Source organism: Lepisma saccharinum, chromosome 1, assembly GCF_977018435.1.
Source record: "Lepisma saccharinum chromosome 1, izLepSacc3.1, whole genome shotgun sequence".
NCBI lineage: Eukaryota > Metazoa > Arthropoda > Insecta > Zygentoma > Lepismatidae > Lepisma > Lepisma saccharinum.
In genome coordinates this window covers 26,388,995-26,402,268 of record NC_139229.1, presented here as the reverse complement: position 1 = coordinate 26,402,268, position 13,274 = coordinate 26,388,995, and the positions used below count along the sequence as shown (strand labels likewise).

The window sequence follows — 13,274 nt, the reverse complement described above, 5'->3', positions numbered from 1 at the left end:
GGAATACCTCTGTAGATTGTTATTGGCATTGCATTGCCTTTTGTTAAGCAATACAGTTACTGAAACGTTGAATTTCAATTGGACTTGTTTCCTTGCACTCGTTGTTTGTAAAGACTATTTCCCCTCTTTAAAAATGAGAAGTTGAGGGTCATGTAAGAATATTTCATGTGTTATTAGGAAGTCAAGACAAATTAAAATTGTTGAAATAAACAGGAGGTTAAAATTGAAGTCTTCTTTCCTTTATCTTTTGCTTTACCCGTTAGAGTTAAATTGAACACATTGAATGAAAAGCATTATATATGTACGTATAAATATGTTTTCTTGAATAGGAACCAGGATACTGTCCTCGAATGGTTAAAGTCATTTTTACATCTTTTTGACTGTTCTCTCTCTCTCCCCCTTTCCCCTCTTTATTCAATCTGTTGGTCAATTAGTATTAAGTGAATTAATAGTGAATAAGTATTTTTGACGTAATCATTTGTTACAGGAACATTGCTGTTGACAATATAAATAAGCATTGTAGTAATTGGAACGGAATCTTCGTGATTTTGACCGTTCCTCGGATTCCTGCGTTTAGCGGAACGCGACGTTGCCTTTCCGTTGTTGGTTTGCATATTTTGGAACTTGTTTACTCAACGGAAACGTAGCGTCGAAAAGTGTTTGTGACCCTTGTTTGGAATAGGCACTAACAGGGATATAATTACCACGCGCTTCCAAATAACTACCATTAACTTATCGGGTTTGTTAGTTGCCTTATCCACACGAGCGTCATAGATTACCTAGAATTAAGATCAGAGGAACATAGGTTAATATATGTGCAAAAAAGAAATGAGAGTAAATTGGCTGTAGAGGAGGCAAAGCGAAAATCATGGGAGAAGTTTGGAAATGATATTGAACAAAGTTTTGTAGAACATAGAAAGCAGTTCTGGAATATGGTCAAAAGCTTGAAAGGAAAATGGGGAAAAGCCGCAAGAGCTATAAGAAATAAGGAAAACGTACTAGTCATAGGAAGGGAGAATGTGATGGAGGAATGGAGAAAATACTATGAAGAAAAGTTTAAGGATAGGACAAATGAGCAAGAACAAGATGAGGAGCAGGAACAGGAACAGGAGGAGGATGAGAGAATAAGAAACAGTGAAGAGGGGGAGCATGTAGAAGAAGATATGATGATAACAGAGAATGAAGTGAGAGAAGCAATTAAACGGATACGAAATGGGAAAGCAGCAGGATGGGATGGAATAGCACCAGAACTTATAAAATATGGAGGACCAAGAATGGCTGAAATACTACTGAATATATTAAGGGAAGTATGGAGAACTAAGACTATACCAGAAGAGTGGAAAAGGAACATAATTGTGCTAGTACACAAGAAAGGGGGTAATAAGGAATGTGATAATTATAGAGCAATATGTCTATCATCAGTGGTATATAAGATGTATACGAATATATTGGAAAGGAGGCTGAGAAAAATCATAGAGGGAAAACTTGAAGAGGAACAAGCTCGATTTAGACCTGAGAGACAGACTCAAGATCACATTTTTATATTAAGAACAATGATGGGGAAAATGCTGGACAAAAATAAAAGAATATACTTAGCATTTCTAGACTTGAAAGCGGCATTTGACTCGGTACCTAGAAAATATCTATCGGAGGCATTAGAAAGTAAGAAAGTACCTAAGGAACTTATTAAAGCAATAAGAAGTGTATCTAAGGATGTAAAAGGAATAGTAAGAATAGAAGGAAACGAGTCTAAGGAATTTCAAATAGAAAAAGGAATTAAACAGGGAGATAGTCTCAGTCGGTTCAAATCCGGGAACTTTTCTAACGGTGGAAGCGGCCCCGGCGCCTACCCAGCGTCGAATAACATGGGTACCTGGGGGAAACCCTGGGGGGTAAAGGCGGTCAGGGGCGTGATGCTGATCACATCACCCCCACTCACGACCGGATCAAGAAAGTGTGGGGCGTTACCCCCACACCCCCTATACGCCTTCATGGCGTGGTGCTATGCACAGGGGAGCACTTTACCTTTTTTTTTTGATAGTCTCAGTCCTTTACTTTTCATTAATGTAATGGATGAAATAACTAAAATTTGCAAAAGAAGAACCCCAAGAGTACAAATAGGATATTGGAATATGAGAGTAGTACAACTGCAAGTACTGCTATATGCTGATGATATAGTCTTAATTGCTAGCAGTGAAGAGAATTTACAGAGGAGCGTAATAGAATGGGGAGAAGAACTTGCGAGAAAAGGGATGAAGATTAATATTAAGAAAAGTAAAGTTATGCAGGTGGCAAAAGGAGAAAAAGATCATGAAATAGCAATTAGATATGGAAACGAGAACTTGGAAGAAGTAGACGGATATGAATATTTAGGAACCATCATAACAAGTGATGGTAGGTGTGATGAAGAAATCCTAAATAGGAAAAGAAAAGCAAATACAGTATACTATCAGTTCAGTAAAACAATAATGGGAAAGAAAGAAGTGGCAGTAAAGACAAAAATGCAGCTATACAAATCAGTATTGGTCCCTACATTAACATATGGAATGGAAAGTTTAATACTTCAAGATAAACATCTGAGTAAAATACAGGCTAGTGAAATGAAATACCTGAGAAGAGCTGTTAATAAGACTAGGAGAGATAAAGTGAGGAATGAAAGAATAAGAAGAGAAGTGGAACAGGAGTCGCTAGAGAAAGTAATTGAAAAGAGACAGCTAAAGTGGTGGGGACATGTATTCAGAATGAATGAAGACAAAAAGGTAAATCAAATTCTAGAAGTAAAGGTGCAAGGTAGGAGAGGTAAAGGAAGACCAAGGATGGAAAAGATTGGAAGAGAAAGGAATAAGACAATAAATATGATGAAAAGAATGATGAGAAACAGACAGGAATGGAGGAGATGGATCGAGGCAACCAACCCTACGCTATGATGGCAGAAGGGGACTAGAGGAAGTAAAGTAAGTTCTCCTATATGTAGTAGTTACATTAGTTATTCTCTGGTAGCTTGGTTTGAGCAATCAAGCACTTGTAATGATCATATCGTTAGAAAACACTGAGTGGAATTTCGGCAACAGTGTACAGTATGTTAAAATTAGCACCACGACGATACAGCACTTCAAAAACCATGAACATAGCCACAACTTTCTGAAGAAACGAAACGTTTTCACCTTTTCACATAGTATTTCAGGTACTTGCGGCTGGCTAAACACTGGATTCCGTGTTTCACAACAGAATCTTGCTTACTGGTCATACAAGACAAAAATGCACCGGTCTTGACAAGAACAACCACTCCAACCAGCCCTGGCCCATATCCATAGTAACTGTTGAAGTTTTTGCGTGCGATGACGTGTAACCGGCCAAGTGAAGTCACGTGAAATGACAGAACGACAGTGCTGCAGTATGCAGATATTAAACACCAGAACAAGAACAATGTCTAGATGAGGATGTGTACTACAGGCTGTGGAAAAGGAGATATGATAGCCACTAACGCCGTCAAACGGTTGGGCGGGAACTTTACGTCACATACCATGAAGAAGTAATAGGATCTGAGCTGATTATGTCCTTTGCGATTAGTCCACTCAGAATTAGTTCACTTCATCAAATGATTTACTAAATCTCATCAATTTACATTGTCGAGTTCATTATTTGTGTTCTTTTTGGTTTAGGTTCAACATCTTCTCCGAAGAGAAAATTATGCTCATTTCTTTGTTTTCCTTGTCCCTGTACATCCAGGGTCAAGGAAGTCAGTAATAAGGTGTGTTATATACAGTGTACACCTATAGATTGAATTGTATCTTCTCCAAATATGATGCATAAAGAAATAAACTGCCGGAGAACTAAGTGAGGTGAGTGTACATTTTTATATTACTATTATAGTGGAACCACAAGCAAAGAAACCTGCGCAGACTCGCGACTCCTGTGCACGGTACTCCAGTGTGGAGGGGAGGGGAGAGTGGAACATGCTCTTTTATAGCCCGAGTTGAACGGAAGAGGAGGAAGGTGCGCGGGGACTTTTCGAGGAAGGTTCTTTTTCTTGTGGTCGCTCTTATAAGTAAGGGGAACTGTGATTGGTCATTCATCTATTTTATCACTTCTTCATCATCTCAATTGACTTAAATGGCCGGAAGAGCAAAGTAAATTTATCAAATATAAATGCAAACACGTGCAGTTTAATAAATAACCAAAAGAGAATGAAAAATTAGCAGTTTGTATTTTTATTGCTTTATGTGAATATGTAGGGAAAAGCGAGAGAGAATTGTACACCAATGGCAAAAGAAATGGTAGGCGAATTGCCCATCACCATTTTCCTCCAGTCTGTTTTCCCCAATCTGGTGATCACAAAGTGAAATAAGCAGAGGACAACATCTGCTTTCCATTATTTAAAACAACACAGGATGTAGAACAAAAAAATGAAAATAGCGATGAACAATTTGCCTACTATTATCTATCTCTTCAAGAATAAAAATACATCTAAATTTAGAAGCACAGTAAAGAGCTTGCTAATGTAACATTTGTTTTATAGAAGATTATTTGTGTCACATTTTCCATTAATGAACATTAACTTTAAAACTTTTTCTTATTGTTACAAAATACACTACATTACTTCTTAACTTTCTTAAAGTATTATTGTCTTTACTAATTTAATATATAACTAGACTATAGGTTAATTTCCTTGTATTCAAAATTAGACATTAATATTATTGGCATATCCCATATCAAACTTCGTGTATATTTTGTGCTTATAAAATATCGACACGAAAGTTGTCGTATTAATCATTTTACACATCGGTAAATTTCTACTGCAGAAATTAAAGACTACACATCGAAAGGTGTAAAAAATGTGCCCTTGCATGTTAACCTGAGACGGCAATGGGGATTGGCCACAAGATTTCACGGAGACTGTTTTGGTACCTCTGCAGAAGAAAAGCAATGCCAGAAAATGTTCTGAGTACAGGACAATCAGCTTGATATCTCACTCGGCAAAAATTCTTTTAAGAATTTTGAACAGACGCCTAAACTCGAAGGTCAGTGGCGAGTTAGAGGAAGAACAGTTTGGTTTCAGGAAAGGAAGAGGTACAAGGGATGCAATTGATTTACTGAGGACCATTAGGGAAAGATATTTAGAGAAAGGAAAGGAGGTGTTTGTAGTATTTGTAGACCTGGAGAAAGCCTTTGATAGAGTGAATTGGGTTAAACTTTCAGAAATTCTGAAGAAAATTGGTGTAGATTGGAAAGAGAAAAGACTTCTAAGCAACTTATACATGAATCAACGAGTTAAAGTGAGAACAGGAGACGAAATGACAGAAGGGTGTGAAATTGGAAGAGGAGTACGACAAGGATGCTGCCTATCGCCTACTTTGTTTAATATGTATTTAGAAGATAAAGTGAAAAATTGTTTCCAGGGCACAGGAGGTGTCAAATTGGGAGGAAGAAGAATAAACTGCATAAGATTTGCTGATGACATGGCATTATTCGCTGAGGATGAAATAACCATAAATAGTATGTTAGAAGAGTTAAACAGCAGCTGTGAGCAGTATGGGATGAAGATTAATGTGAGAGCAAACAGTGAAAGAATCCAGCAAGTGGATAGCTTCAAGTACCTCGGATGCACTATAAGCAGTGACATAAACTGCAAACAAGAAGTGAAAATGATAATCGCAATAGCAAAAGAAGCTTTCAATAGAAGAAAAAATGTTTTTTGTGGACCCATGGACATAGGTCCAAGGAAGAGATTAGTGAAATGTTTTGTGTGGAGTGTAGCACTATATGGTGCAGAAACCTGGACGTTGAGAAGAAATGAAGAGAAACGACTCGAAGCTTTTGAAATGTGGACATGGCGAAAAATGGAGCATGTAAAATGGACGGACAAGGTAAGAAACGAAGCCGTACTGAAAAGAGTTGGTGAAAAAAGATCTGTACTGGAGACCATCAAGAAGAGGAAAAGAAACTGGTTAGGACATTGTCTAAGAAGGAACTGCCTGCTAAGGGACGCCTTGGATGGAATGGTTGAAGGAGGAAAAGTCCGTGGAAGAAAGAGATATCAGCTTATGGATGATATTAAATTAACTGGGTCGTATGCTATTACGAAGCGTAAGGCAGAGAATAGGGAAAGCTGGAGATTACAGTGAAAAACCTGCCAATTAGGCAGAAAACAATGAATGAATGAATGAACAAGTGGTGTGCGTTATCTCGAAAAGTCGGGACCGGGATCGAAAAGAAAAATTCCGTCCCCATCCCGACTTCAGCAAATGACTACCCTACTTTTCTGGATCCCGAGCAGTCGGGAAATACCGAATGGTCATTTTAAAACGATATTAATTCTTCACGTTTTCTACATTGCAAGTGTCTGGAACTTATCGGAAATTGTTAGTTTTCATTCCAGAAATGCAAAGACAATCACTTAAGGTGAAAATGACGTGTAGAATTTGAGATTTTCAGAGCCTCGGGAAATTTCAGAAATTTCCCGACTAGTCGAGAAATTGCGAATATTTCCGTCCCGAATGTCGGGATTTAAAAAAATAACGTTCCGATCAATAATATTCTGTCCCGCATAACAATAAGTACCCATCGATATTTAAGCCCCTATCACACGGAACTGGATTTCTAGTTGGAATGCCCTAGTTGGCGATGAACTGACTTCCTGGGTAGTAATCATGGCCGCCTGGCTGACTGCTTGACTGGTTTTGAGGAATAGAACATGTTCTAATTGCTACTAACTTTTTCGACTAGATTCTGTGGAACAGCCAATCAGAGCAAAGTTTGGCCATGTGAAGATAATCTGTGAGTTTGTAAAGTAGCGTTTTTTTGCCATGGCTTCCGAGTGCATACAACACGAAAGGCATGTGTACAATTGAAAAAGCTAAAATATTCTTCCATACGTGTAGAGTAAACGTTGTAAAGTATGTATTTTATCAGCGCCGTTCTTCTCTACCTAGAGCCCCTATCACACGGAACTGGATTTCTAGTTGGAATGCCCTAGTTGGCGATGAACTGACTTTCTAGGTAGAAATTATGGCCGCCTGGCTAACTGCTTGACTGGTTTTGAGGAATAGGACATGTTCTAATTGCTACTAACTTCTTCGACTAGATTCTGTGGAACAGCCAATCAGAGCAAAGTTTGGCCATGTGAAGATAATCTGTGAGTTTTCAAAGTAGCCTTTTTTGTCTGTGGTTTCCGAGTGCATACAGCACGAAAGGCATGTTTACAATTGAAAAAGCTAAAATATTCTTCCATACATGTATGGTAAACGTTGTAAAGTATGTATTTTATCAGTGCCGTTCTTCTCTACCTAAAACCATTTAATACGAAGCGATATTCCTCTCGGTTGAATAGTTATCGTATTTTAAAAGTGTGAAGTGATACGTTGTTTACATCTCGCGCGGCCGCCATTATGGGAACGAAAGACTATCGACAAGTACGGTGTAACAAGTACCGTGTGAGGCGAAAACTAGCAAATGGGTAGCCAGTCCAGCGTCAACTAGAGCGTTCCTACTAGAAATCCAGTTCCGTGTGATAGGGGCTTAAAACCATTTAATGCGATGCGGTATTTTTCTCGGTTGGATAGTTATCCTATTTTAAAAGTGTGAAGTGATACGTTGTTTACATCTCGCGCGGCCGCCATTATGGGAACGAAAGACTATCGACAAGTACGGTATAACAAGTACCGTGTGAGTCGAAAACTAGCAAATGGGTAGCCAGTCCAGCGTCAACTAGAGCAATCCAACTAGAAATCCAGTTCCGTGTGATAGGGGCTTTATTTTCAATTTGTCTGAAGGCACAAAATGTAAATGGGTGCAAATGCTCATTTGTGTACTTGATTTCGTGTGTTCAGTTTCTGGCATGGTTTCCTATCTGCATAGTGCAACACTAGCGTATAGATTTGGAATTCATTTCATAGATAAATTCACCTCTTACCGTCGTTTCGTCATCACGCGTAAACAACGGATTGACCCAACCTATACTTCTAATAACCTTGACTCCAACGCCATCTGTAAGCAGCAGTTTGAACATGACGGAGACGTTATATTTTCTGTTATTTTCTTAAATACCTTTAATCTTAACAAAATTATAGATATTCCAGGTTCTTGTGAATAAAACAAACTTTCATATCGGAAATTTTCTTCCTTACCGAATCTATATTAGTGCTACGGATGTGTCTGGGAATTTGGGCCTATTCTATAACATGGCTTTAGAACCCCCTTAAACTTGCAATTTAATGTAATAACAGCACGTTCGGCATGAAATTCTCCATGTATTTAAATGGAAGAACCATTACCGATGAAAAGCGTGGGGACGCAACAGGGGTGCTGCCACCTACAATAGTTTGCTTTGACCAGGCCCAATGCGAGAACGCGCAGCAGGGGTGTGCGGGATCCCCAAAAGTCGAGACCGGGATCGGGAAAAATATTTCCCGTCCCGATCCTGACTTCGGGAAATGAATTCCCGACTTTTCGGGATCCAGAGTAGTCGGGAAATACGAATGGTCATTTTAAAAAGTCATTGTAAATGTCTGGAACTTATCGAAAATTGTTAGTTTTTGTACCAGAAATGCAAAAACAATCACTTAAAGTGAAAATGTCGTGTAGAATTCGAGATTTCCAGAGCTTGGGGAAATTTTGAACATATCCCGTCCCGAAAATTTCCGCACTTTTAGGGAAATTGCGAATTTTTCTCGTCCCGAATGTGGGGATTTAAAAAATTTCCCGTCCCGGCCCAGAAAATTCTGTCCCGCACACTCCTAACGTGCAGCATCGTTTTTGTATGGTGTCGTTTCTAAATTGTTGAAAAATATTAATTGGAAATCAAATATCCATTGCATTGTCCCTCCATAATTGTTATATAAACGCTAGGGAAACTATTAAAATGTTTATTTGTATGACGTGGAATTTTCTTTGCTTATTTCCATCAGAAGAGGACGGGCGGCGCCCTGGTGGCAACGCCAATGAATTTGAGTTGCTTTTCTTATTTCTGAATAACGTCACGATAACTTTTCAAAAGGTGCATTCATGTTTGAATAGGGATTAAGTAGGTAATGTAATAATTTTGTGTGCCAGCAAAAAATACGATGTAATATGAGCATAAGTTGTGCGGCTTACAACGTTGTATAAAATTGAAGAAACTGTAGTGTAGAGCCATCTAGGAGAACGTTCATCATATCATATTCATACAACAACTCCGTATGCCACGTAACGAAATGCCGAAGAAAACAGTATTGTGAATTCTTAAGTTTTCTTTTTTTATATAAAAAAAACATGGGTAGTGCTACTAGTGTAGAAATACCCGGTGGTGGCACAGAAGGCTATCACGTATTGCGTGTAAGTTACATTACTGCCAAAATCCATTGAACATGTATAAAAAATATTTCTTTCCAAGTTTAGATATAACTAACCTAGTATAAGATAATATACATGAATACATACTTTATTTTCTCTAATTCTGTATTTCATAACGAGAAACTTTTATTTCAGTAGCAAGAAAATAGTACAAGAAGCACTGCACGTACATTGTGAATCCTTTTGTCGGACATAAGTTTGATGATTATACGTTTTCTCTGCAATGAAGTGTAGATTATACCGATAATACTATAGGCTATGTTGTAATTAACTTCTTTTGTCTTCGTTATTAACAAATTCTGAAAGACAAAAAGGAAACTGCTTTTTATGTAGGCTCCTTCATAAAAAATAGATTAGGTGAAGTAATACCCAATGGTTTTGGACAGTTGCAAACATCAGTAACTGTCAACAGCTATGGGAAAATATTGTTAAACATGTTTTCATGATTCAAAGTAGGGTTGCATACTTAAATATGTAATGTTGTGATGCCCTTTGATTTGTTTTAGGTCCAGGATGGCTCGCCAGGAATGAAAGCTGGCCTGGAGGCCTTTTTTGACTTCATTGTAGCCATAGGTAACACAAGATTGGTGAGTAGTTAACTAAGTTAGTTAACATAAATCCGTGGTGTAGTAATTGTCAACAATGGTGCTTATCACCGAACAGACAGGTGTGAAATCGTTAGAAGTCAGTTTTTTGTCTTTTTAATAAACAATTGTCAGTAAAGTCGTTAGTTTTTGTTATGATGGTGTGCAATTTGTGATGCTGACTCTCGTGGCCAAGCAGTTTTTAATCTTGCCACAGAAATTCTCAGGTTTGAATCCCAGCATGGATGATCTTTGTGATTAGTGTTATTTCTGTTGTCATTACTGTATTTTAGAGGATACCAGAAGACTCCTAGTGAAAGTAATATTCCTTTGTTAGGGCCTCTCCGATAGCGCAGTGGTAGTATCATTGCCTTGTAATCAAGGAGTCCCAGGTTCAATACCCGATGGGGGCACATAGTGGTTCGGATCCCACTTTAAACTACCCCTTTCTACACCCTCGATTTCAGGGACATTTAGAATATTTTCGTGAAAATATTTAGTTCCTCATAACAGTGTTTGCAAATAGCACGGAAGTTATTTCTTTCTATCTACGTCCTACGAAACTTGCATTTTTTATGAAATTAAAATTCCTTGGGCTAGAGTCTAGTTTACGTCCTTCTTGCCCACTCCTTCTTACCCGTATACGTCTTTCTTGCGCATTCCTTCTTGCCCGTTTACAAAACCGTGCTAGCAGACAGCCGGCGCTCCGGTCCTTAGGGTAAGTAAGTTTTTCTTTTTTACACTTTCTGTCACTAACCATTTACGGGAACGAGGTATGCCTACAAGGTTAGGTTAGGCCTGTTAGGTTAGGTTCCATTAGCACTCATTTCACCCCTAAATATGTGCTTCATCATCGAAAAATGTCCTCAGTACGTTCAATCACTCATATCCGGACAACATCGGTTTTTCTCGATTTTCTCCTCCAGGAAATTTTTCCTCGCCTTGGGATTTACTTTGTTGAATTCCTTATAAAATAACCTTTCCAACGATATATGACACCAATTCCTTAGGAAAAGGACGTAAACTAGACTCTTACCATTCCTTGCGTAGCGTCAAAAAGGTTTTTCAGATCTTCTATGATGGCAAATGATGGATTCATGTCACAGATGCAAGTCTGAAGATTTCGGATCATCGATTCATGTCACAGGCGCACGTCTGTTTTTTTCTTTTTCTTCTTATGATTGACTTGTGCAATGGGAACATTTGCGATTGCGATATGTTATTTGTGTGATATATTGGCGGATTGGACATTTCAGACATTGGATTTCATTTATGCGACTTCAGAAATTGAAAATAATAATTTTCTTTTGGCAACTGCAGGCCGTAAAGGGGAGGGTTGTTTTTTCTAAATGACTTGTGGAAAGGGATAATTTGCGACTTCTTATTTTTATGATGGGAAGGGAGTGGAGGGTGGTATTCTGTGGAAAAGGACAACAAGGACTTTCAACGTAGGAGTTACTTCATTTATGGACTTACAAATTTAACTTCGACCCACAATTCAATACCTGGCCTTGGTAAAAAGAGTTAAGTTACCTTCTTAGGTTTAATTTTAGCCTTCATTTTTTGGTATCTTCATGTGTCAATGCAGAAAACAGTGAGAAATAGTGTTGGGGCAGGTGATTCCGGCCAGTTTCTAACATGCCTTTAAAAGGAACTCTACAGATAAAGGCGGGGCCGCAGTTGCGGTAGGGGAAGTAAGTCAATTACCCCAGGGACGGAGCCCGGAATCGGTGGGAAATTTGGACTCAAAAATTTCAAACAACAAAATCTCAACATTAAACGTCTGTACAGTCGTAAATACTTCTTTCCGCGCTCCAATTTTTTTATATTCACAATTAGGATCACATAATCTTCATAATGAAAGAAAAAAAAATTGAAAATTCAAGGGTGTAGAATAGGGTACCTGATCCTAGGTCCCATCTTGATTAGCCTTACTGTGCATAAAGTGGACTTAAAACTTCAATTCAATTCAATATTTCTTTGTTCAAACACAATACATAGCACAAAACAGAAACAACAAAGTAAAAGATGCACTGAAATTGATCTGTGCTTTCAACTCGTTCATTGACTGCAGTTTGTGATTGCAGATAATGTATAACTTTGCAAGAGTCAATGTGGCAAAACTTGTGCTAGGAGTAGAGATATCAATGGAATTACATGTTTTGTTTTTATAACAATTAAAATATATTTTAATCTTCACAGAAACATTAGTGTCATTTTCAATGAGAAATGTGTGAAGGCTGGCTATGGAGATCTGGAGGCCAAATAACATTTTTTTTAAAAAAATAAAATTCCTGTTTTTCTTTTGAAATGCTAATTTATCGGTAGGCTGTAATTAAATTAGTCAGTTTTTTGGTATTCAGTCAGAAATTTTGTTGCTTCGACTGTTTCCAAACCTAAGCAGATGAACAACTGCAATATTGTAATTTTCTATGTTGACAGTAGTAGTTTTGATAGTCTGTTATGCAATTCACTCACAGACTGCTTTATACAAGGTAACCAAAAAAGTTCTTGCCGTTTTTACATCCCATTAATCAGGAAACGAAATGATGCACGTGCCTGCCAAGCGATAGGGAGTTAGTCTGACCATTGACTATCAGTAAAACAGGCACGTTGCGCACACACAGCACTCATAGCTCCTCCAGTGTCGAAGAGAAATGGAGGTATCAAAGCAGCTTGTTCGCGTGTCTTTGTTGTATGACTTAGAAGTGGGCCTGTCAGCTGGTGCACCAAGTTGCCACATTTGCCAGGTATTTGGGGAGAATGCCGTGACCGAACGCACTGCCAGGCATTGGTTCCAGAAGTTCCGTTCGGGAGATGTGAGCCTTTTGGATGAACCTCGCAGTGGATGACCACATGTGTTGGATGACGATGCCCTGAAAGCAGCCATGGAGGAGGACAGTGGTCTAACGTGTGATGAACTTGAAGAAAGGTTCCATGTTTCCGCTGAAAGGGTCAGACTGCACCTGCATAGGATAGGGAAGTCATACAAGTTAAGCAAGTGGGTATCCCACACATTGTTGGCAGCCAACAAGGAACAACGAGTGACAGCCTGTTTGTCCTTGCTCACTCGGCACCTGAACACACCCATATTTGATCGCTTGCTCACTGGTGACGAAAAGTGGGTCCTCTATGACACTCCCAAGCATACCAGACATTGGTTGTCGCCACGTGACCCTGTTCCTGACACCTTAAGACCACCTCTGCACCCGTGAAAGGTTATGCTCTCTGTATGGTGGAATTGTCGGCAAGTGGTGCATTATGAGCTCCTTTCATCTGGTCAGACCATCACTGCTGACCTCTACTCTCAGCAGTTGCAAAGGGTGCAGCCGCAGAAGGAGCCGGCATTGGTGAATCGCA

At 38.8% G+C, this 13,274-nt stretch overlaps 1 protein-coding gene across 2 annotated transcripts in view; it reads left to right on the top strand.

Moving 5' to 3' along the window:
* Window positions 1–9,111: 9,111 nt before the first annotated feature.
* Window positions 9,112–13,274, top strand: part of Grasp65 (Golgi reassembly-stacking protein 2) — a 33,552-nt gene continuing 29,389 nt past the window's right edge. The window contains exons 1-2 of one of the 2 annotated variants that reach the window (XM_083129805.1): window positions 9,112–9,312; window positions 9,837–9,917. In XM_083129805.1, coding sequence (XP_082985931.1) covers window positions 9,250–9,312; window positions 9,837–9,917 — 144 coding nt within the window. In that variant the 5' untranslated portion in view covers window positions 9,112–9,249. The remainder of the gene's footprint in view (window positions 9,313–9,836; window positions 9,918–13,274) is intronic. The other variant, XM_083129796.1, reaches the window with a different exon arrangement.